Raw genomic sequence first — 25,215 nt, 5'->3', positions numbered from 1 at the left:
CGACGCCAAGTCAGATGCGGCTTCAATATGGCCGCCGATTTCGGCGGCAAATTCGAATCTTCCACTACTCTTGCGCAGTCTAATATATCGATTGAATTAAACGAAAAGAATTGTTTATCTTTTAAATGTTCAAGATTGTATTTTTGAATAGAGTTCGCAGAGAGAAATGAATGTCTCCCCGCTCAACTATACAGACGAAAGGATATAAATCACGACGTACGTATGGGTACGGTTGTTGGGTGAGGGGGGAGGGAGGTGCGCCGGGTAACTGGGCAGGAGAGAAACGGTCAACTGGGGCGAGAGATTTGAGGGTTGTGCGCGGGGGCTAAAAATGGGAGGGGGAAACGGGAGGGGGTCGACCATAAAGACTTGTGTTTGTTAATGAATAATAATAAACATTCAACCCAAATAATTCAACATTGATGAGACACACACATCACATCTCACGGGTGTAACAGATTTGTTTTTGTTTTCGAAATCGCAATGGCAGTAGCGAAATATTAATAGATATATACATATATATATGTTTGTAGATATATATATATATATACTGTATGAATGTATGAAAGAATATACACTGGCCAGCTCCTAAACAAGAACATGAATAATAATTGCAGATATATAATATAGTATAGTTATCGTTATACTCTCGCTAATTGACAAAATCCACCTTTTTTAAAAATTGATTTGTTGTTGTCGTCGACACAGCACACAAAAATTGATGATGATCGACATTCAAAATACAAAACGATTAATATATAATATATATAATAATAATATAGACTCGTTGGACAATCATTTTTGTTTTGTTTGTTTTTCAAAAAAGATGTAGAAAGAGACAGAGAATAAAAACAGCGAATATGACAAGTCGTTGATTGCGCACATCATTTTCCAACGCGAACTTAAAACCCAAACTTTGGTGTTTTATCTTGGAATGTCTAAAACTTTTTCAAATACAAAAATGTTGGGGCGATTCGATAGCCCCAGAAAACAAAAAGAAACCAGTGTGTGTGTGCCTGTCTTTAGCGATTCAACAATGATTACAAATTGCAATTCAAAAAACGGCTCGTTGAACAACAACAACAACAAAAAGGAGAGTTATATAATATAATAGATTTTGTTTTGTTTGTTTTGTTTTTTAAATAGAAAGGAACACTGATTGTTAACATTTTTACTCTGCATCCCCACTCTGGCAGGTGTTGCATGTTTTGCGGTTCCAAAGGTCAAATATGTATAACAACAAAGATTTTATAAGAATTGCAGCTCAACAACAAGAACAACAACATCAACAGCCATTTTTTGTTATTTTTTTTTCGTTTTTGTTTTGGGCGGGAAATTTGAAAACAAATTTGTCTCAGACGAATCTTGGAACTCGATCGGCGCCGGCCTTCTTGACGCTGCTGGGACTGGTTCCACTACTTCCGCTAGTGCTGGAGCTACTACTGCTGGACGAGCTGCTACTGCTGCTGCTGGACGAGCTGCTAGAGCTTTCCAGGATCGTCTGCGAGGAGGACATCGTCGTCAATGTCGACACTGTAGAACTGTAGGTGGTGGTTGCCGAGGAGACGCTCCTGACGACCGCCGCCGATGACCTGTGACCGAAGACGTGAGCAAATTCGTGAGTGAGTCCGAACGGAACGGCCGCCAGATCCGAGACGGCCAGAGCGGCAGCAGCGCCAGCCATATTAGTAGCAGAGGAAGGACTAGAAGTGCACCGGCCTCCACCCATCATCAGCACACTCTGTTAATCAATCAAACACGTCCACCTTTTTGAACCTGGAATGTCTCATTTAAACCACCACGCCCCGGAGATGAAAGAAACAGAGCTAGAGCTACAGCAGCTATACAGCACAGTGAGCGGACCGGCCGGTTAGATCAGAAATAAAATGTGTGTGTGAGTGAGTCAGGAGAGAGAAAAATAGGAATGAAAAAGAAAAGAAATCAAAAAGTTGGTTTTTGATTGGTTAATTTTTAAAATATATTAATCAGCAAAAAGTTAAATTTGGTGTGAATTGGCCAGGAGAAAAGAGAAAACAAGCAAGTGCGTCCAGCAATTTTGGTTAGAGCTCAAACGAGAAATGAATTACCTTGACGTTGGGCTCGCCGGACAGCGATTCGACCAGGGTGGTGCCACTCTGGGGCCCTTCCAGGACCGTGACGACGCCCCTGGACGAGGACGACGAAGATGAAGAAGAGGACGACGACTCGACCGAGGCTAGAGACGCCGGCCCGCAACTGTTGGTGGCGGCGTTCCAGTTGGGACACGAGGCGGCCGAGGGGACTTGAATTTTGACCCGGTTCTCGTCGCACTGCGAGACCCGGTGACTGGAAATCGAAGTGAACGACATGTCCAGGCGACCTGTAAGAGAGAAACGTTGAAAAGCGACTGACGCCACCAATGTCGAAAGAGCCGAGCAGCTAAACACTTACCGTCCACTTCGTCGTGACTGCCGGGCAAAAGTCCGGCCCGCTGGGCAGAGCCCAGGGAGCCTTGGTCGCTATGCTGAGTGCCACGCCCACTCGATCCGGTCGAGTGCGACTCCCAGCTGTGATCCGAGTCGATGGAACTGTCCATGAACGGATTGACGCAACTTGGTTTGACCTGCAATCAAATAACGAGGGGGGAATCAGACAACAACCACAAATAAAACACAAAAACAACCGTTGCTATTTGCTCGTGAAAATTGATGATATAAAAAGAACTTTTTTTATACCAATGACGACGCCTGGACCGCAGGCAACGAGTGACTGCCCAGTGTCTCGGCTTCCGACAACTGGGCGCCGCCGGCGGTGGTGGTGACTCCGATCGACTCGGTGGTCGACTTCTTCCCTCGACTAGTGGGCGTGATGGGGTGCACTTCTTGATCTTGACTACTCAGCAAGTTCAAATCCACCTGGATAATTTGATAAAATTTTGAAATTTAAGTTGCGAAATGAATTGTATCAATTGATATTCAAAGTCTTACTCCTTCCAGGCCGTGATAATCTTTCAGCGAACTCTTGAAGATTTTGGGGGCCGAGCCACTGCGCAAGTAGCCGGGCAATTTCCGTATTTTACTCGAATCGTCCGGTAGGAGGAAGTCGGGCAAATCGTCGTCGGAAGTCGCACCAAGTAGACCTTCTTCTAAAACCAAAATAATAATCAGAAATTAATTTTCTCGTAAACGTTTTTCCACTGTCCGGTCGAACGGACGGTTACGGTAAAATCTTTTTGCTTGAATGTTTCACGAATTCGACCTCAATCGAACAACCGCAATCCGCAGTTAACAAGAAGAAATAAAAGAATAAAATACAACAGTACTAATAACATCCACCCCCTCCAATCACAACGAGTAAAAATCCCTTCAGAAACAATTAAACGCATCCGGAGCCCGTTGCAGCAAAGTCTAATTGAACGGGAATAATCCGTTATAGATCCCAGATTGGTCCATCGTTAAAACAAACTAATCGATTCCGTTGGAAAATCATTAAAATCAATTGGCCGGAAAATTTGTTTGGGGTTTTACCGGACAGGGGGTCGATGTCAATCGAATGGTTGGGCGTTTTATCGGCGACAAAGCCGGGCAGGAGGACCTCCTCGCGGAGTTCGCCGGCCAGGTGCTGTTGACTGCGCCGGTCGGCCGGCGTCGAGATGATGGTGGCGGCGTTGCTGGCCGCGTGATCTCGATCGGCGGCGTCCCTCGACTTTGAGCGATGCTTCTCCAGGAACGAGATGGAGCGGACGACGGGCACTTTGGACAGCAGCGACGAGGCCGTCGAAGTGGTGGAAGAGGACGAAGATGAGGAGGAGGAGCCAGGAGCCACCACTGCTGGCGACTCCTGCTGGTCCGCCACTTTGGGCGATTGAGCGGATGATCGGTGAGCTGGACTGCTGCTGCTGGCCATAAGGGCGGCAGAGGCGGCCGATGCCGATGAGGAGGTGGACATCAGAGACGTCGAGGCCGGATCGGGCGGCCCGAAAATAATGTCGGCGTGTTCGATGAGCAGTTCAATCACTTTGGTCTGATGGACCGTGTCGACGAGCGACGAGAGCGTGGCCGATCCTTCCGACGTCCTGAGCAGAGTCGGACCGAAGACGATGCCCAGGTTGGAGGCCGGCATGTTGTTGGACTCGCACTCGCCCGACACCCGCTTCAGGTGGTGCATCAGAAAGGCCAGCGTGGCGTAGTGGTGCCTGGGCAGCTTGTGCACCAGCTCGTTGAGCTCCTCCACTCCGGGCGCTGAAGTGTCGGCAGACGGGCCCGTCCACTCCCTGGCCACTCGGATAAAGTCCGGGTAGAGCCTCGACGTCAGCAGGGCCTCGGGCAATTGGCGCAGGTAGAGCTTCAAGACGTTGGCCACCACGTTGGGATGAATGTCCGTCAGATCGACCAGATCTGCCCCGTTCTCAAACGACTGGCACAGTTTCTCAACCTTGGATTTCACGCCAGAAACTCGATACAATCCCTTGGGGGCAAGAATTGAATCAAAGAAAAGTAAATTAGAACAAAATTCGAACCAAAACTGGTCGCTGTGCGCCAAAACGTCCGAGACGTTGACAGCTAAATGAGAATGAAATAAATAAAATAGAAAGGAGTTGGTGGTACTTTGATCTGAATGCCTCGGGTGTCGATTTCGTTGATGCATTTGGCGAGCAGGTGGGGCACTTGGGTGCCCGTCTCGGCCAGGTGCTGGCTCAGATCGACGCCGAAGGTGGTCATTTTGCGCGGCAGCCGCTTGTGGCCGCATTGGATTGTCAAACTTTCTAGACATTTCTTGTGGCAGCCCAGCCCGCACTATTCAAAAACCGAAATTGAGGTTAAAGGGCTTGACTGGGCAGCAGCCAATGAATGTGAAATACCTCGATGCATTCGGCTCCTTGGAAGTAGACGTACGAGTCGCATTCGCGGCAGCGCGAGGGCGTCTTCAACTTGCGAAAGGTGTGCGTGACGGCCGCTTTGGACATGCAGTGGCGACGGTTGGCGCTGTAGCCCAGGTAGTTGGCGTCGGCCTCCGGGTCGGGCTCGTTTTCCAGCTCGTCACCAGACGAGGCTGGGACGAGCCGCCTGGCCGGCATCATGGGGCTGGCCGTCGGTGACGTTTCCCGGCTCTTGGCGCTCGGGTTCGATTCCACAGACTCCGTGTCGCTGCTGACCTGGGTGACGACGTTGCCTGGCGACTGGCCGGCCGACGAGACGGCCGAGGCGCTCCACGCCTTCATTGGACCTCCACTTTGGACTCTATCCTTGCCTGGAGTGGAACAAGTTGAGAGTCGGTGAGTCACACACTTGTGCAAATGGCAATCAAGCCAAAAAGAAAGAAGAGAAAGTGTTTGAAAAATTTCTTTTGGGCATATACCAGCACTTTCGCTGAGGTCTGCACTCAGGGAGCCGTTGGACTTTCTCTCCTTCTCTGACACTGTCGACTCTTCAGAGTAAGGTTCAAAGGTGTAGGGGCCCGGGGATGTGCCACCAGGGCTTCCTGCAGTGGCCGTTGGGGTGCTGTCTCTGCTGGGCTTGCTGGGTAGGGGCATCCTCCTGATGAACTCCATGTACTGCGAGCCTGGCTCGTACAGTCTGCTGCTTTCGCACAAAGTCTGAAACTGGAGAAAGCCAAAACGTCCATCAGACTGGCCACATACCAACGGCAAGCACCAGACAAGCCAGAACTGTACCTGAACGGGTGCAGGAGCGGAAACAGTGTGTTGAAGTTGGAAGTAAGAAACGGTAACAGCCTTCATTGTCTGATCACACTGCAGCATCAATTCGCGGACCTGCTGCAGCACTTGACTTTTGACTCGCAACAACTGGCCGTGCCTTTCGTTCGCCTCGCAGACACTGGCCTTGTAAGTGGTCTCAGCTTCCATAGCCTGTCGTAAAAAAAAAAACAAATGATGAAGAGAAAAAACAAATCAGACAAACGTTCACGTCAAACCGGTTGGCATCAGTCAAGCCAAAACAACCAAAACGCCAACACGAAAGTGCGTCGTGCATCGGCGAGTGCGTTTCTACCTGGAACGAATCATGATGATTGCGAATAGCAGGACGTGGAAAAAAAACAAACAACAACAGTTATTAACCTACATATCCCCGTCGTATAGAGAGAGAGAGAGATTACACTACATCTTGGCTGTTTCTCTTTGACAGAAAGTTGTGGAAGACGAGGGTGGCTGCTAAACAGCGACCCGGACGTCTGCTGACACACTGCGCTTTTTCGATTATTTTTGAGAAAAAGATTCAATAAAAATCCTTCGGTAATGTAAAAACTTGTCGTCATTTTTCATTTCAAGGAGAGCCAGGAAAAGTGTGTGGTGGTTGTAGTTGCGTGATGGCGACATTAGATATTACAAAACAACAAACTCAACAACAACAACACACACAAGTGTGGGCAGCCATTTAATAACTTCACGCTCGGCGAGCTAGCTTTTGCGTGCGTGTGTTTTTTGGCGAAAAAAAAAAGCCAAAGGTCCGTGAAAAATAAAAGAAGAATTTCCAACCCACGCGTGAAACACACGGAACCGCCAAAAGAATTGGAAAAAAAGTTTAAATAAAAATAATAAGAAATATGGAAATGAAACCTTTTGGAGGGCATCCTCTTCCGTCTTTTTCCTCTTGTCCAGTTTGGAGGCTTGTTCGGCGGTGGATGAGGAGGACTCGGCGGCGGACTCGGCCCTCTGGGCCGCCTCTTTGGCCCGCTCCCACTCTTGCTGGCGCTGGACGTAGAGGGCCTTGGCCTTGCGCAAGTTGCCCACCGACTCTTGCATGCGCTTCAACTCGCGGTGCCACATCTCTTTGATCTGTTTGCGGCAGCGTTCGTGCTCGTTCCGTCTGGCCGACAACGGCTGTGCGTGAGTCATGCCATCATCACAAAAGAATCAAATAGACAAAAATAAGATCAAAGACATCAATATAAAATAGAAGATTTCCCAGTGAAAATCTTCAGATTTGATAGTCGGACAACTATTGCCGTGATTGCGCAATTTTAGTTTGTGTTGATTACCTCGAGGAATTTGTGGCCGGTGAGTAAAGAAGTGGTCGACTGTGCCGAATTGCTGTTGTCAATCTCCCGGTCCATGGCCGTCATGTAAATGGATTGGAACGGCAAATAACACTAAATAACCAAAATAAATGACGATTAATAATTTGGCAACCTTGGAGCCAAACCCCAAATTTATATCCAGTCTAGTTTTAAATCCAGTCGATTGAATCATAGAGGCCCTTATTTTTCACCTTGAAATGGCGCCATCTTTTTCAAGTGCAAGGACTTTTTGATAAATGATTGCCAGACGATAAGAAAACAAACGAATATGTACACACACTGGGCCCGGCGGCATACCAGACGGGCGTGAATTGATATCTGCGCGTATATAATCCGCTCAACAACAACAACAACAAGGAGGAAAATTCATATGCCAAATGTCTGAATTGGTGTATCATACCTCCTCTTTGAGAGCGGATTTCATGGTCTGTGCCAGTTTGGCCACATTCTTGGCGAATTCGATTTCCAGGTTGCACCTTTTCTCCACGTAGGTCATAATGTCTTTGGCGTATTTGGACCAGAGTTTGGCCCGGTGCAGGGCCACTTCGACGCCTTGTTCCAGTTGCAAAAGGACGGCGTCCATCTGGACGCCCGTCAGGTGTTGTTGCGGCGTCGTGGACGGCTGGTTCGTCTGCTGTTGGTCGCCGGGCGAGCCTGGAAAGATGACGGACGTCACCGAGTCCGATTTGCTGGCCGTCGTTGTTCCTGGGTCGGCCAGCAAGGCGCCGTTCTCGGCATCCGACGGGATGTTCTCGCACGACTTGGTTTTACTCGACACGGACGAGCTGGCCAGCGAAATGTTGCTGTCCAAATCGCCCATTAGGTACTCGGAAACCCTGGAAATGCAAATAATTCAAAACATTTTCATTCACATCAGTCCAAATGGAGAATATAATTCTAGTTCATTTATTTCTATAAAAAGACACCAAATCCAGTCCACCAGATTTTGGCGAGCTGGACATTTGATATCTAATAAATTAGTTTTTTCTTCTGTCGACTGATTTTAGATTATATTAAAAATAAACCGGTGTGTAAAAGAATATTCGTTATTTGTTTTGGTCATCGGTGTCGTAATAACCAGTCTCTAGGTCTTGTTTCTGGTTTTTGAATGGACGAAAAAAAGAATAAAACGGGGACATTGCATAGGAAACAAGGTCAGTATGTTCGCCAGTCCTTGGCCCTTAATGCTGACTGGGCATGAATAACTTATTCATTTTTTTTTTTCCAGACGAAAAAGAAGAAGAAAATCCAGTTGGCTATTAATTTTATTAACGTGGAAATTCCCTCACATGTTTCTCTCAACATGTTTAGTAATATAAAACCCTCGTTTTTTAATTGCTCGTTGATTCTTGGCTATAAGGTCCACCGCGTTTCGCTTTGTGTCTAAAGAGCGGTAAAAAGTTCACCGTTTAAAAACATTTTATTTCCCACCTTTTATTTTTACGAACCGAAATTTCAGAGTTGAAATAAATTTAGAAAAAAATGGTTTAGTAAATTTTAATGACTGGAATTATTCACCAGTTATGTCAAATGCGAATTTACGATAAAGAATTAAAAAAAAGAAGTGTGCGTTAGCCGGGAATCGAACCCGGGTCTATTGCTTACTCCGAATATGGAAGGCAACAATGCTAACCATTATACCACTAACGCTTGTCACGTTTGAGCTTTCATTTGGTGAACCACTCGACGGCCAGGCTGAGACGCAATCACGGAGATAAATTATTGGATAGAAGATAAGTGTGGTTGTGTGAGTTTTTTCCTCATTCCATTTTCTTATCGAGAGAGAGAGAGTCGCATTATATTGACAGGAGGCCTCAGAGATATGACCGGATATATACGTAAGCAACTCTCACTCTAACCAAACAACATTTGGTTGCACTCACGTACGGCACATGTTTCGGGATTTTTTTTTTCCCAAAAAAACAGGAGGAAAAAAAAAAATATGAGACACGAAAAAAAATAAAACCTTGAATAACCCGTGAGGGCGACTATACTCGATCCATCTCCATCTCCTCTCGTTTCCAAAGAGTCAGTTAATGATCTTCTCACGCAGCTGCTGCGTCCAATTAAAAACCAGAAACAAAAAAAGACTGGCCCTTTCCTCGTCCATGTCGACGAGTCGGGAAAGTCAACAGTCCGCTACATTTATATATACGTGCACAAATAACAAACAAATAAAATTCTCCAAAAAATAGAAAATTGCGTTTCTTCTTATTTTTTTTTCTAATTTCTATTAGAAACAATATTACGACACACACACGAGAGAGAGAGGTCAGCGAACCTAGTGTGTGTGTTGATATCCAACGACGACAATAACAGAGTAGGAAATTAATTTCGAACATTTTTTATTGATTTCTTTTAATTTCTCGGTTTGGGTTGGGCGCGCGTCTAACTAATAATAACACCGAAAAGTAGTTCTCCACACACTCCACATGTGATCCGGCATACTAATAACTTCCTGTGTGTGTGTTGTTATTTCAATTTTCTAGCCAGTCCCGCACGACCGCTATTTTAATACACCGGGAAAAAATGAAAATAATTTCATTTCTCTACTTCCTTTTTTCTTTTCTTTTCTTGAAAAATCCAATTACAATCAAATTGTATCACGTATATACTCTTTAATTCGACTTTAGCTCGAGGCCCAATTCACAATTTCCGGTACTTGAATCTAATAATATCCAAAATCAACTCGAATGTAATACCGAGGGGCCTATAACAAGTCAAAGTCGTTTAGGTGAAATATTTCCGGTCGGATGAAGACGCAAAGGACGACCCCACCCTCCATCATTTCACGTCATCCACTTCTCCGCAGCTGATCATCTGTCACAAGACACAGACAAGAGCCGATGAAACTCTGTAGGTACACCCGTGTGTCTTTTTCGCCGTTTCGAGCGCAGCTTGGCAACGGCGGGAGTTTCAAAAAAATTAAATAAAAATCAAAAATGTTCGTGAAAATAAAAAGATGGTTGAAGGGGCCGCCCCAAATGGCCGTTGCCCCCTGTCTCTCTCTTTAAAACTAAATTTAAGAAAAAAACAAAACAAAATAGATGCGGGAGGGAGGGAGAAAAGAAAAGAAGAACGTGAACGTCTAGCGTGAAGAAAATGTTGGACAAAAAAAAAAGTCCGGGAGCCGCTTGAGCGTCGTGCGATGGGAGATGTGGAGTGGGGTGGTAGAACGGGGGAGACGATGGCACACAGCTGGAATGTTTGAGAGAAACTTTATTTCGGGATCACACACGGGGCGTCGGCCGGCGCGTCTTTCTCTGGGGCTGCTGCTGGTCCGTCGTCGAGTCGAGGCACAGCAGACGCGAGAGGGACGAAGGCGAGCGCAACAATCACAAAAGACTCACGACGACGACGAAAAATTCCATTTGATCTTTTTTCTCTTTTTCTCTTTGTCGTGTGTGTCGTTGGCTAAATTCTTTCGCATCGTTTTGTTTTGTTTTGTTTTGTTTCACTCCCGCGTGATTCCCGTGTCTTCTTCTTCTCTTCTCCCCCCAATCCCAAGGTTAAATGCCGACACATCCTTGACATTCTAACGCGTCCCCTGTCCAGCTGCTCGCCGCCAGTCCCTCACTTTCGTCATTTTCTTTTTCTTATTTCTTTCTCCCGATCGTTCGTTTGATATTTTATGACATAAGAAAAATCTCTTATAAGTTTCTTACCTGCTGCTGAACGCCAGTGCCAGCTGGTCGATCGACTCCATGAATTCTCTGACGTCCCTCTTCTCATCTTCGTATTGATATTCTGTTGAATATTTTTCATTTTAAAAAATAATTAAAAATGATTGAAATAAAACGGTTATAATATTATTATTATTATAGTTAACGGGATCAGAGATAATTTACCTTTGACTTGATGGATGAGAGAGCCGGCTGCGACGAGCAGTTCGGTCGACTGCAAGGCCGAGTAGTGCTCCAGGATGATCCGCAGGATGCGCAACACTTCGCCCAGTCGCTCGTGAGCGGCCACCCGTAGAGCGTCGCACTTGTCTGCCACGACCGGACCAACAGCAACAACAACACGCCAAACGGATGAAACCCAAAAAAAACATCATGGCAATCATTCACGGATTATAGACAGTCACGAAATGAATTTTTATTTTATACAACAGCGCCATTTTCTATAAATCGGTGGGACAATGCGCAAATAAGATCGACATTTATTTGTTTCCATTTCCCATTTGATTGCGTCATTGAATGGGAATAAGAGTGAATCAATAAAAAAATATTAAATTCAGTTGCTGTTGTTGTTGTTTCGTGTTTCAAATCGAATTCGTGACGATATCAAATGGCCGTGGCTAATGTTTTCAAAAAAGAAATAAGATAATCTGATTCATATTTTGCGCATTTGTTATTTAAATAAACTTAATAGGATAAGAACATTTTGGGTTGGTTATCTTTTGGGAACGCAACCCAATTTTTTGTTGACGACCAAACCGGCCAAACTATTGCGCAGTCCCCCCCAAAAAAGGATAGCGCTAAAGTTTAAATCATTTTTTGTTTTAAATTCAAATGAAAACCGGAAAAAATTCTTCTCAAAAAGATAATAGAGGCCATCAGGAGATGTAGTGTAACCGAGTTTCCTCATTCTTACCAAACAAAAAATGTATAGACTTTTGTTTCGATAGTTGACACCTGTCATTCCGGTCGGACAACAATTTTCTTATTTTAAAATTCCGCAATTCCCGCCACAAAAAAAACTTAAACTTAAACCCCTATCCCCAAAAAGGTTTCTACATTTCGAATTATTTAAAAAAAAATAAAAATTTGATTTTCCAGTTCTAATTAGAACAACGGACTCTAATCAGGTGGCCCCTGGCGGTAGTTGGAATATTAAAAGAATAAAAATAAAATAAAAGAAGAGGCTATTTATGGTCCGCGTAACATTTCGTGAAAAATAAAAATAAAACGGGAGAAGAAGAAGGAAGAAACAAAAGTCAACCGGTCTATACAATTATATATTTATATATATTTTTTAAAAAAAGCTAAGGATCTATTGATGTGTTGTTCTCGGCCGGCTGTCGTCCAGCCATTTATTATTTTTCTCCCCAAATCTCTTCTTCTACTATTTCTCGATTGGCTAACAAACACAAAGTTCTCTGAAGAAACGACGTGTGTATGTCTATAATCATCATCTTTTATTTTTTCGGTTGAACAACAAGCGGAAAAAAAACTAAAGGGTTTTGTGTGTGAGTGGACCAGATGCCACGGTCTATATATTTATTTCTTTGGAGAGCCGGACCCAAAAAATGATGATCGACAGATGGCCGGAACAATCAACTTCTATTAGAGTTTTTACACAGCGACCGAAAAAAATATGTTATGACTATATTCCACCCTTAACTACACATCCTACTTAACTAATATACTACGACCATTTTAAAAATAATAAAAGTTTAAACATCCTTCCAGAAATGAAATTGTTTCACATTTAGCTGATTCGTTCGTTATATAATGACGGGATTATAGTCCCGTTAGGATGTGCCGGGCAGAAGGAGATTTTGTCGACTACTAAACAATTGACACACGCCATATCATCTCCTCATTGACACTTTGAATCCAACGGGATTACATTGACAATCGTTCCTAAAATACATATAAGACTCCAGCCCCCCGTTTGAACCAATTCCTTTTGTCTTAACTGTTGGTGGGTGGTGGTAGGGGGGGGGGATGTCGCAATTGTGGAACATTTGCGCAATTTCCCGTGAATTCACGTCATCGTCAATTTCCAACGAAAATGAAATCAGTCGGATTACGTCAAGTACTACTCCCGGAGGCTATAAATAATTATAGATCGGACTGGATGGATTGGCGGATGAAATTTGGAAATTCATTTTCGGGTTTGTTTTACCTTTGTCGTTGGGATGAAAGAGTCGGCGCAATTTGCCCAGGGCTTCTTTGAAGGCTCGGACTTCTTGCGTCAGAGCCACAATGTCTTCCTGCTCCACCAGGTGACTCTCGGAGCTGCTGCCGTCCGAGCTGACGCTGGCCAGCGAGACGGAACGCGAACCGGATGCCGAACCGACTCCTCCACCGCTTCGTCCACCACCTCCACCTACTCCTCCGCTGGATGTGCTGGATGGTTTTCCGGCTGTCGCCACCACCACAGAAGAAGAGGCTTCCATCGTCGCCGGATCTTCCGCCACTCCGTTGCTCACCAAATTGTGAGTCGAGTGCTGGATCGTCGGCACCTGTCGGCGGAATAAATCAAAAGAATTTCTTTCAACATTTTTCTGCTTCTCGTGTCAATTATTTTCCCCAACCCACACACACACACACACACCAAAAGTAGTCACGACTTTCACCTTTGCGGCTCAATAATTATCCAACTTTTTTGAATTTGGCGCCGACATTTTTGGCCAAAAATTAAAATTGGCGGGGAATTTGAAAAATTTCAAAAAAATGACCAAACAATCAAAAATGGTTTTTCAACCTCCCAGTGATGACGCAATCGGTCGCCGTGTGCGTAATGCGCCGTTCTGTCTGGCCAATTTCGCCTTTTCGGTACACACAAAAAAAGGTTCTAGCAGACAACAAAAACAAGGGCGTGTTTGATAATAAAAATAAAAAAGAGCCCAGTGACACACAAGCGAGCCGCTGGCTGCTGCTGGGACTGGGAGAAAGGCTCAAACTGTGCCCGTCCGCCATCCGCTGGATAGAAATGCAAAAAGGAGGGGAGGAAGGGAAGTAAAAGAAGAAGAAGAAGAAAGAGACGTGTGTGTGTATACTATCCCCACCTTCTTCTTCTTGGTTTTCTGGGTTCTTTTTAAAATAAAAGGGCCCAGGCGTCGAGCCAAATGGTCCGTCGTCCGTCCGAGGTTGTCTAAACTTAGAACGCGGGCCAGCCCCACACACACACACACACACACACACCACCACCACCCTTCTTGTGTGTGTGTTTTTCTATCCCGAAAAGAAAAGAAGATTTGGTTGAACTTCTTTTTAACACGGGTTAAATCGTTCTGGGGGTTTTAATTTGAATTTTCACGAAATTTGAATTTGGCCTCCGCCCTTTTTTCTTCTTCTTCTTCCTTTTGGGGCTGCACGTTGGACGGCCAATCCAAAGAGACGGGCCACTAAGAGTCTCAATCATCCATCCATGATGAAATCAGTTGTCGATTCGTCGCACACTCACCACCACCACACCACCTCACCAACTGGCCGTTTAGACAAAATCACCGACCCACCCTCCACCCGTCTATGTGTTGCGCAACACGAAACAAACATCCGCACGGAGCCCCCTGCACACGGAGGAGAAATCAAAATGATATCCGAATGGAACCCAATGGAGAATGAAGAAAATTTTTTGGGGTTCGACTTTTTGGCAGTCGAACGAACGCGCTGGCTGGACCTACACAACAACCAGCGCTAGACTGGCTGGGCGACGGATGTTGTTTCCTCTCCCCCCCTGCCGTTTTGGGAAGACTCTGTCGACCGCCGATACACACACACACTCCCGAAACGGAATAAAAAATACCCGACGCGTCTGCGCAGTCGGAAGCGGGGTCATGAAAATTTAAAATTTTGAAAAATTTGAGCGGGAAATTATTTGAAATTTGAATTCAATAAAATAAAAATGAAATAAAAATTAATCAAATCAATCCTATCAAATCATTTGAACCAATTTTCGAAAAATCTGTTTGAAAAATTTTGGCGGGAAATGATTTGAAATTTGAATTCAACAAAATAAGAAAACAGTTGATAGCTCGTGCTGATGGAACTAAAGAAGAAGAAGAAGAAAAGAAGACGTCATCGAGCGCGTAGTGAGGTGCGGATGAGAGCGCCCAGAAAAAAAAAAATTATAAAAATTCATCACGGCCCGCAGAGCCGCCGCTGTTGCTGTTTGCGGCTGTTTGTGCGGACGGCCGTGCGCACTCTGGCGGAACTCTGGCGGGCACGCGCGCTCGCTCTCGCGCATCCAAAAGAAAAAGAAGAAGAACAGCTCACCTCTTTCTCTCTTTATATAGAAATACACAGCCCCCCCCCCACCCCAACACCAGACCGAACGTGTATACAAGGAGAGACCGTACCGTTTTCACGAACGCAACTCTACACGCAGAAAACCGCACAAAAGGAATAAAAATATACATATAGAATGAAATAAAAAAGGTGTTAACGGGGTCTGTCCTCATTGCAGCGGACACCAAGAACTTGGAATTTATTTGATTGAAATTCAGTCGAGCCTATAGTAGACACCGTGAAACTATTGGCCGTGAATTTTCGTTGGTTATTTTTCACGACCGACGCTGGCCCACGTGCCTTCACCTTTTTTCTCTCTCCATCTGATCATTGAATGGGACTCGGTCGGAGCTCCGTTATGTCATTCGGCCGCGTACACCGTCGTGAGCCAAAACGACGGTCGGGTGTGTGTGTGTGTGAGGGGGGGGGGGGGTTTCGTGAAAACATTTTTTGGGTGTCGGGAGGGAGGAGGCCCAGAAGAAGAAGAAGAAGAAGCGGGCAAAGTGTCGATCCCGTTATCGTCATTAGGGATTTAAGGGGGGGAAGGGCAGAACAGCCAAAAAAAAAGGGGGGGGGAAGATAAGAACGGCGCAACGGCTGACGTCACAATCACGCAGAGAATAACCCAGAATTAAATAGACAACACACGCAAAGGTTCACTATCGTTAAACATATAAAAATAAGGAAAAAAATTAATGTTTTTCGTGTAGGATATATTAGACTCTCTCGCGTTGTTCCATTGTTTAACTTGATAAAGTTCATTGTTGCGCAAGCTGTAGGCGAAACAAACAGACAAAATTCTAGGCAAACATGAAACGAATTTGATGGAAATGTCGGTTAGAGATGATTGGCAATTTCATGAGCTGCGGGTCGATATCAGATCAAAACTTTCGAAAAATTTCCACCTTTCCCTTTTTTTTTATAAGTTAATTTGAAAATTTAATTTTTTTGGCGCCGAAAAAAAAATTTGAAAAAAAATGTTGCTCGCGGGTTTACTTCGTGAAATAAAAATTAAATTTTCTCTTTTTTTTTCAAAGATATATAATCCAGTTTGCGGATTGCGGATAACGGGTGAGGTTCACGACCGATCATCTCGTACTTGTGTGTGTCTATTACACTCGGGATGATTCAGAGCGTATAGCCTAGAAAACGTCCGACCGACAGCAGATGATGATCTGATGATTACACACAGCTGCGTCTATAGCATATGTACACGTTCTCAGTTTTCAACCTTGGATTCAAATAAGAATATTATTTCTAGTATATTTTTTGTGTCCCCCCCCCACCACCAATCTTCCTCCTTTTCCCCCCGTCATTAAAGTTTTACAAAGAGATGATGGCCATCAAACTGTACCGATAGCTTCTGGGCATTAGATTCCTTCCCCATTTTTATTTTATTTTTTGTTGGGCTGTTGGCCTGAACGAAAAAATAAAAAACCGCAACGGGAAAATAAGAGACAATAAGGGAGAGAGAGAATCAGGTGACCCAACTCCAATTTCCCAATCAAAAGATAAAAACGAATCAAAGAAACTAAATTCCAACAACGAGCTTTTTTTGGGCTGGCGTGATCAAATAACAATTCACAGTCGACTTTAACACAGAGAGAAGGATCAAAAGTTCATTGGGGCTCTGCTGTATAACGCGCGCAAAGTGCGTACACTTCATTAGAGGTTGCGCAACGACAAGTTTTATTACACCGGAGATTTCCCCCCTCTGGTCTAGAAAACGAGAAAAAGGAAATTCTGTCTCTGACCGCATAATGAGAGCCGACCAACAACACACGACGTCGTCCAATTTATTATTTTCGTCGGAAATCATAATGACGTCAACTTTTTTCCCGAAACAAAAGAAATCGCAGGTTGTACAAAAAATTTTAAAAAATTCAAATTTTCCCTCCAAAATCAAATTCAAATTTTTCAAAATATTCAAAAAAACGAGGAAGTTGTCTGGTGGTGAGGACTCCACCCCAAAAACAACTGCGATGACCTTTGAAATTCACCGGTCTCATAGCACAAGGTAAGACCCACCCGAAAAATGAAAAATCGTGACTCACACACTCCATAAGAACCAACCAGAAAAATCCCAACTTGCACAAATCGATCTGACGGAATCATTTATTTAGCAATTGATTATTATACTGAATAACACACACCTGGTGCTGGTGGAGTGGGTGGAAGCGTCGGCTGGCGGATGATGAGTAATCCTTATTGACTGAAATTGGCCACTTCATTTTTTGGGTTTTTATTTCTTTTGACAACAATTTGATTTAAATATTTCCAGTGATTTCGATTGAATTTGTTTTAAAATTCACAACAAATTCTTCCGTTTTTTTAAAAATTGGTTTTAGGAGAGTTGAACTAGTCGGGAGAATGGCGGGCGTCCATTCACGTTGCGCAGTTGCGGCACTTGGCCACACCTGTGCTCGTTCGTATCCATTCAAATGAACTTGCACCAAAATTAATTTTTCGAACGAAAATTCACGAAAATTCACGTTGAACAAAAACGAAAAAGTGCGCCGTGCGGTTTACAATTTTTCCCTTTTCGACACACACACAGACAACTACCCACAAAATCGACGCAGCAGCAACTGACTCACGCCGCGTCTCACCGATAACTAAAACCAACCCGACCAAATAAAAAAGTCTCGTCCTCCTCGTGTACACGGCAATCGCGTGTGCACACGGGAGAGAGAGAGAAAAGTTGGTTTTTTGGTGCTCGCAGTCGTAGCTCACTCTCACCCACCAAACTCCACCCACCGCCACCCTACGACTTGTGTTTCTCTCTCTACTCCTCCCACTCCATTCCTTTTCTCTCTGTGTGTGTGTGTGTCTCACCTGCGGTTATCTTTTACACACGCAACACACACAACGGCACGCACACACACACGGAGCACAGGCAGGCAACCAGACAAAAACACCTGAGGGGGCAAATGGAATGCGTCAAGCGACGTTGCCGTTTTCTTCTCCCCGTCGGCCAATTTCTGATTTTCTTCATTTCCCTCTCTCCTTCTTTTTTTGGTACACGCATTCTTCACCGTGATCAACAGGTGAACCAACTATTTCACTCCCGAAAAAAAATAAAAAATTTCGAATTTTAAATCTACCGCCAAAAAATTCAAATATTTAAAAAAAATAAATTCACGATTCATTAAATAAAATAAATAAATTCAATAAATTCACGACGCCTTTCATTTTTTGTTCTCACACGCTCTCGACATGGTCCGGATGTGTTGGAAAAACTTGTCATCGCTTCCATTTAACACAAACAAAAACCCAAGGAAGAAGAAGAAGAAGAAGTAGAAAAAACAAATCTCGATTTAATTAGCCCAGACGGGAAGCAACAACAACAACAACAACCTTCACGTACACCTTTTTCTTCTTCTTGTGCAGCAGGAAAAGGCAAGTTCACGACGGTCGTGCGAGCGTGAAAAAAATAAAAAGAGAGGGAAAAGGTCATCGGCGTGAGCATTTTTTGTTTTTCTTTCTTTTCCTTGTGTCTACCGAAATAATTTTTGTTTTTTAATGTTATGACATAACTTTTTCTCGGTTAATTGCATTTTTGGGTTTGTTTGTTTGTTCGGCAATGTCGTAATCAGAGCGAAATGAACGATGAGATTTATTGTCAATGGCCATAAAGATTAGTACAATCGGATAATCTTTTTGTCAAGGTCTCCACATTTGCGTCATTCGTTCAAATTGTTTTTTTCAAAAAATTTCGGCGGGAGAAAATAACAAGCGTCGGATCGAACCAATTTCATCACTAACTTTTTGCGTCACTAACTTTTTGTGTACGAAACGAGGAAAATTCACGTTGTCATCCGCTGTTGTGGTTAATACTCTCCCGCCCGCATGTCATTTACTAGCCCGTCATTATTCATTCCTTAATTCAATAGCGACTAGACACGTACGTACCACACGCTATTTAGGGTGAATCTTGGCGGGAAATTCAAATATTTAAAAATAAAAAAAGAACAAAAATGGGGGGTAACTGCCAACTGCGATTTAAAAAAATTGCGCCACATTGGCACATTCCAGACAGCAACTTCTTACAAGTCGTCATAACTACATTTCGATTTGGAGGTTACAACGTTTTTATATCCCGAAATGGCCAGTGGCCGGACCCTCCCTATAGATCGAAGCAGAGACATCCGTAATCGGACATTGTGTGTGCTGTGCAATATTATACAAGGCACGACGCACACAAGTCTTATACCAGGAATGATGTACGAACGAGAAAAAATGGGAAAAAGGAAAAAAAGGGCGGAATGGTTTCGTCTATTCCCAAAAAGAAACGAAAAGTTAAAAAGTTGAAAAATAAAATAAAAAAGAGAGTTGTATAAGATCCTGGAGAGACAAAACAACCTTGACGTTATATACTACACCGGGGCTATTGGAAAATGAGCAGCCAGCAGCCCCCCCGACGAACCTTGGGGTTTCGTCCAATTATGGTCATCTCTCCATCCATCCACATCACATCCATCGTGAGTGTGTGGAACAAGAAATAGAAAAAGAAATACAACAAAATTGAGAGGAGCTACAGTGCTGCCACCACTTTCTCCTTTTGATATCCCCCCCCACCTGTTTGGCTATGCCACTCACGCCGGCCAACACGGACAGCCCCCCCAAAAATAAAAATAAAATAAAAAATAAAAATTGTTTCAACAATCGACGAAACTAAAATAAAATTATCAAGTATTTCCGTGGCCGTTAAACTCTCCTCCTCCTCCCTCCAACTGCGTGATTCAATCAATAAAAAGTTGCCCACCCCCCTTAAAAACAAAGGAAATGAAATTTTTAAGGATGTAATATTTTTCTGTCTGATTCATTCGTGGAAGACAATAAACTAAACGGGATATAATAAATGGCGCAGTTATAGAACCAGCTATAAATCACACATCACGAAAATCCTCCCGAACGAAACAATAAAAAATAACAAAAAAGTCAACTTTGTGTGTGTGTGTTTCTTATACGTACGGGCCAGAGATTAACGTCGACGGTATAATAACAATCCCTGGATAGAAATTGGATCCATTATATCAAATTTATTTGCGTCGATTGGCGTCGAATGTTTCCGGTTGGTTATTTTGCGGGACTCACGAGAAATCGGACCCACTTGACTCTTTACCCATGTCCAACAGTTGGGAGAAAAATTTAAAAAAATCCTTGGCTCTATTGCATCATAGACCCGCTAGGATTATTGAAACAAATTTTTCAAAAGATAAGATAAATTTTCTGTGTTTTTATATCCCCCGCCATTTGTTAAATATCTCACGGTACCGGATCTAAATAAATTAATAAATTGTGTCTACGGTGAAATAAAAATTCCCCTATAGATATATGCACAAGTATTAATTTAACCTTTACCTGAATTCCAATCATGGCGGGTTGGATAAGTAAATTATGGCCGGCCTTGATGACCTGCCTGGCCAGCATTTTCAAACTTGCACTTTTAATTAGGAAATTGGGTTTCGATTTCGGCGACCTCGTCGCCTTATTCTTCATCATCGCACATGCAAATGTTTGTCTCCCTACACGTAAACATACTGAACTGTTTTTTTTTCAAAAGAATTTTCACGTTCAATCGTCTCACGGCGGAATCAAACTGACGTAATTCCCGGGATCGCTCTAACAAAAAAAACTAAATTCGACACTGTGAGTGCGTATAGTGGCAAATGAAAAACTCGTTTCTTCCCACCACCACCACCACCGCCAAAAAAAGATAAGAATAAAATTAAACGAAGCCACAAAATTTGAAAATTTTCACGTAGCGGGACATGTGAAATTCTCCAAAGCGGATGGACGACGACAAAGTCCGGATGTTTATGGTAAAATAACCAAAAAAATATAAAAATCGAATCGACCTTCAGAATAAAAAACGACAAGTAAAATTGCATCACGAATTTTCCTTAAAAAATTGAACCGAATGGGATGTACGTATGGAGATTGGGAATGCGTACGACATTCCATCCCCCCCTTTCGATGTATACACCGTGTGAAAAAATACAAAATTGGGCAATCGTGAAAGTGACGTTTCACGAACAGTCCCGGAGCTGTTTGACATTATTAACTATGCCTTATACTACCTACTACTACTATACGCACTGCTATTAAATCACAATTTTTTAATAACACTGTAATAGAGAGTAGTATAGACACACACGTATACAATAGATAAACCCCACAAGGGGAGGGGGGCCTACCAAGGATACATACAACAACATAGACCTCGCGCTATACGAACTACAATTTCGTGAAAGTTCGTGAAAAAAGTAAAAAACCTCAAAAACCACAAGGAGCAATTCTCTCTGTGCCGAAAACAACAACAACATTCCTTGAATATTTATAGGAAAGTCATTCTTTGAGGACAACAACAACAACAGCAAATGATGATTAAAAAAGAAATAAGATCCGAACTGGTTTAGAAAGCGCGAGCTCTATACGTACAATTATACAGCGGTCAGTTACTAATTTTTTCCCTGATGGATTGGGGAGGGTCTGATTATTACATCATCTAGTCAAATAGTTGAAGAAATAACTAGACTCGGCGTGGGACTATACGAAAGCCAAGGATATATCCAACAACAACAACAATTGTTGTTATCTCGGTCAATTATAGGCAGCGAGCCGCTTCCGTTCTCAATTCGTTCGACAGCTGATGAGAAGAGGAGCGACGCGTGCCGATTACACAGCTGTTGAGTGAAAAAGAGTTAAACTTAATCGAGCCCAACTCTCTCTATACACACTTGCGGTGACTCTGCTCCACTTGGTTACGTTTCACGTGTCGCAGGGAGGTCCCAATTCCACACAAAGTTGGAAAGAAAAAAGGAAATCCTATTAATTTTAAGGTGAATTCCCGCCTGTGTACATACACTGGACTCTGTCAGACCCACACACACACACCTTTCCCGGTGTGTAGGGCTTCGGATTTTTCAGTCGCGGGTTTCACGGGCCAATAATATCACTCGCCAATGTCTAATTTCTTTTTGAGCTTTTTGAAAGTCGCGCTCTTTTGTTTTCAAACGACGTGTGGTAGTTATTGTATACCTGGGATGATGGATGTGGCGTACACTAATACAAAGGGGGACAAACACAAAAAAAGAGAGTTTCCAGCGGCTATTTTGTAAATGACGTCATTCAAGCCTGGTCAACTCTTTTTTTAACTAAAAAGAAAATTGAACGAATTTCACTGTGTACCTCCCGGAGTGAGTTGGTTGGTTACCTGATGGATTTTCGGGAGTCGTTCAACATTTGAGAAATGGGTCAGGACGATAGAAGAGTTTTCGGCCAATCAATTTTATATGACGATCGGACCGAAACACCTCTGATAAATCATTCGACAAAATTTTAAATTTCAAAAATTTCGGCGCGAAAAAAAACAATTTCGAAATTTCAATTCGTAGCCCGAAGGTGAAAACCGCACGTGAGATGTAGGACTGCGACGCTTGTAAAAAAATACTACGCACTCGTAATAATAGCTCTACTATACACAGTCCGGACCCTGGGAAAAAACGATCGAATTTCCCAGGTGGACGATGATTAACTAACTGTCTGTCTGTCTACTCTAATAACAGATGATGGCGGGGCAGCTACTAGCACACACACACAAGATATCTAGTACACACATTCTCCTATTGTTTGAATCTCTGGCCATATTAGTTGATAGTCTGTTGCGTTCAAAAAAAAAAGTCTTTTTCTTTCCGTTCAAACGCCGCGGGATCGCATTCGAATTCCAATTCTCCTTTTGACTCTTGTCTGTGTGTGTCTCTCGATATGGCCAGGTGAAATCGTCCTTGGCGAGGTTGCGGTGAAGATGGAAACGAAACAACGAAACAATTCTCTCTCTTTCGGTCCCGTGCGCTTCGCTGACGTCGCACATCTACGCTCGGCCGAAATGGACAAGAGAAATGGGGTCAAGGGTCAAGTCGCCACCGACCAACCGAAACAAAAATGAATAAACAAAAGAGGACAGACTCAATTTGGGAGGAGAAGAAGAAAAAAGAAAATGAATTTCAACACCTGTGTATATATCCTCCTGGAAAGGTTGTCACTGTGTAACCCACTAAAAATGTGATGAATCTTCGTTGCAAACTTTGCGATGGATCCGGGAGAAAATGTATAGGCCAATTTTGAAACTACAACGGGATTGCGCAATATTTAAAAGTGGACAGAAAAAAACCCCACACCGACTCTGTTGCAATATACCAAGACACTGTAAAGGAATCTCTCGAGTTATTTTTAGATAAAATACGTTCGGACCCAAATCAGTTTCGTGATAATTCCACCTTATCGCTCGCAACTTAACTCTAATCATTTCAAATCTTATCCGTGTGTGTTGTTTGCACGAGTTATCTGGAATGTCATTGCGTCAAACCTTCGCCTGACTGACGCCGATTAGACCCTGACTTGACCCCCAACGCCCAAAAAATGGTTTTCTCATCATCGAAAAGGCGCGCCAAATTCAAAAAAATAAATTCGTCATATTTTTAAAAAAACAAACCCATTTTTGGGCTTTTGTTTGTCGATTGTCAGTTGGGTACGGGGCGTGGCCACACACTGACTGTCCGAACAGCACACAGGAGCGACCACCTTGAGAAATTCGGACGTCATCGACCAATAAAACAAAACAATCAGGAACACGACGAAACCCCAAAACATTTCCAAATAGAAAGCCCCAACCAAAACCGCCAGTTTGGAAGAAAAAAAGGCAATTACACACACACACAAAATCTACCAGCAGGTTGTAAAAACGACAATGTCCAGCCAGAGTATTATATAGTAGTTTCCCCGATGTGATGACACACGGACTATTTATAGTAAGAGTTGTTGGCTGGCCAGCACTCACCGTGGTGGTGGTGGTCGATGAAGAGGCTGATGACGACGATTGGGCCCGTTGGAGCAATTTGAGTTTACTGCGATTTCGAATGGCCAGGAAACCGGTGCTGGCCGTCCGGTGATTGGGCCGGTGATGGTTGTTGTTGTGTTCATGGATGGTGGGCTGATGCTGATGGTGCTGGAGCGGATGGACGGGCGGCGAATCCGGTCCACGATGATGATGTAACATGGTGGAAAAGGCCAGCATGTTGCTCTTCCTTTTCGGCTGGTGATGAGATGATGAGAGGCACGAAGGTGACGGGCCACCGGTCGGCGGCAAAATGGATAAGGCCATCAAATTGTCGTGCCAGGCTATCGGCGCTGTCATTTCGATTTCAATTCAATTCAGACTTAATATCGCCTACAGCATTTTGCTGCTTAGTACCACCTGAATAAAATAGAAATTACAAATTACAATCAATCAAACAACGAGATTAAAACAATGTGATAATTGATGGGGGAAAATGAAGATGGTCGAGAAAATGTTTGAGATATAATTCGCTATACGCTCGGGGGGGCTGATTGAATCGTCAGAATAAATCAAAAACCCGTTGCTGAATTTTGCGTTCCATAATTCACACACAGTCGGATGATGAATGTACGCGAGTGGAGAAAATGTTATCAAAAGAAAATCAACCGAGTTGTAGAAGAAATCAAAAGATTCTCCTTTTTAAAATTTTTTACGACGACGCGAGAGAAAACGGGAAATGGCGAATTCAAATTTTCAACTTTCACTCGACAAAATTTTCCTTTTCGGAAATATCAAAAAAAAAATCAAATAAAAACAGGTGAAAAGAAAATTTCCCGACGTTTTCACTTTCCATATAACAGTGCCAACCCTGCCGGGCACATACACATCAATTTATTACCTGTCCGTTTTGTTTTTTTCTGTTCCGTTTGCGGGCACTTGTTTTTTAATCCGAGCTGGAAATGTAAGACACCTCCCGCCGTGTGTTATTCCACCGACAACAACACACACGACACACTCTGTCACACTTTGCGATGGCCAATATTCTCGCACAGGTGATATACGCCCACCTCTAAAAAAAGAAAGAAAGAAAACGGGCAGGTGTTACAGTTTTGTCCGGGAGTCTGGGGAAACCAACAAAAGTTCTTGGCGATCCATCGGAAGGTGGGCGACCAACTGACGAAATTCGATGGCCATCCCAGCCACTAAAAGCTGGATTTCTCTCTCTCTCTACCTGTGTGCGCGCGTGTGTGTTCCTTTTCAGGTGAACGCTACACTCAGCGTCAAGCCCAAAATAAAAACGGCCGTTGATGACCAGAAATTTCTACAAACTCGACATAATTTCAAACATGGAAGTTTTGTGATATCAACGAGTTTTCATGAATGGGAAAAAATAAA

General features: G+C 43.6%; 1 protein-coding gene and 1 non-coding gene across 10 annotated transcripts; both read right to left on the bottom strand.

Annotated features, from left to right (window-relative positions):
• Window positions 1-117: 117 nt before the first annotated feature.
• On the bottom strand, window positions 118-25,002 carry LOC124314084 (rho GTPase-activating protein 45-like). Of its 9 annotated transcripts, none has more exons than XM_046779111.1 (18): window positions 24,711-25,002; window positions 23,821-24,226; window positions 12,871-13,210; window positions 10,866-11,009; window positions 10,683-10,764; window positions 7,418-7,853; window positions 6,979-7,089; window positions 6,557-6,820; window positions 5,654-5,848; window positions 5,338-5,581; window positions 4,841-5,229; window positions 4,587-4,775; window positions 3,507-4,446; window positions 2,967-3,124; window positions 2,715-2,894; window positions 2,431-2,602; window positions 2,088-2,359; window positions 118-1,741 (listed from the first exon to the last, which is right to left on the bottom strand). In XM_046779111.1, the coding sequence occupies exons 2-18, from the start codon at window positions 24,175-24,177 to the stop codon at window positions 1,355-1,357; spliced, it is 4,860 nt and encodes a 1,619-aa protein (XP_046635067.1). In that variant the 5' UTR covers window positions 24,178-24,226; window positions 24,711-25,002; the 3' UTR covers window positions 118-1,354. The 9 variants fall into 9 exon arrangements, with proteins under 9 accessions (XP_046635067.1, XP_046635075.1, XP_046635136.1 ...); XM_046779119.1 differs by having other exon boundaries at window positions 23,821-24,237; window positions 24,719-25,002; XM_046779180.1 differs by lacking the exons at window positions 23,821-24,226; window positions 24,711-25,002 and adding an exon at window positions 22,995-23,125.
• Window positions 8,585-8,667, bottom strand: Trnag-ucc. Its single transcript is given in 2 exon segments — window positions 8,585-8,619; window positions 8,631-8,667. It is a non-coding gene; the product is annotated as a tRNA-Gly (tRNA).
• Window positions 25,003-25,215: the final 213 nt, after the last annotated feature.

Source organism: Daphnia pulicaria, chromosome 1, assembly GCF_021234035.1.
Source record: "Daphnia pulicaria isolate SC F1-1A chromosome 1, SC_F0-13Bv2, whole genome shotgun sequence".
NCBI lineage: Eukaryota > Metazoa > Arthropoda > Branchiopoda > Diplostraca > Daphniidae > Daphnia > Daphnia pulicaria.
This window is presented reverse-complemented; position numbering and strand designations above follow the sequence as displayed.

Coding starts and splice junctions, on each gene's coding strand:
- LOC124314084 (XM_046779111.1), bottom strand. CDS start 24,177: ATGACAGCGCCGATAGCCTGGCACGACAATTTGATGGCCTTATCCATT. Junction 5,582..5,653: donor CCGCTCCTGCACCCGTTCAG/GTACAGTTCTGG, acceptor GGCTTTCTCCAG/TTTCAGACTTTGTGCGAAAG. Junction 5,230..5,337: donor AGACCTCAGCGAAAGTGCTG/GTATATGCCCAA, acceptor GTTCCACTCCAG/GCAAGGATAGAGTCCAAAGT.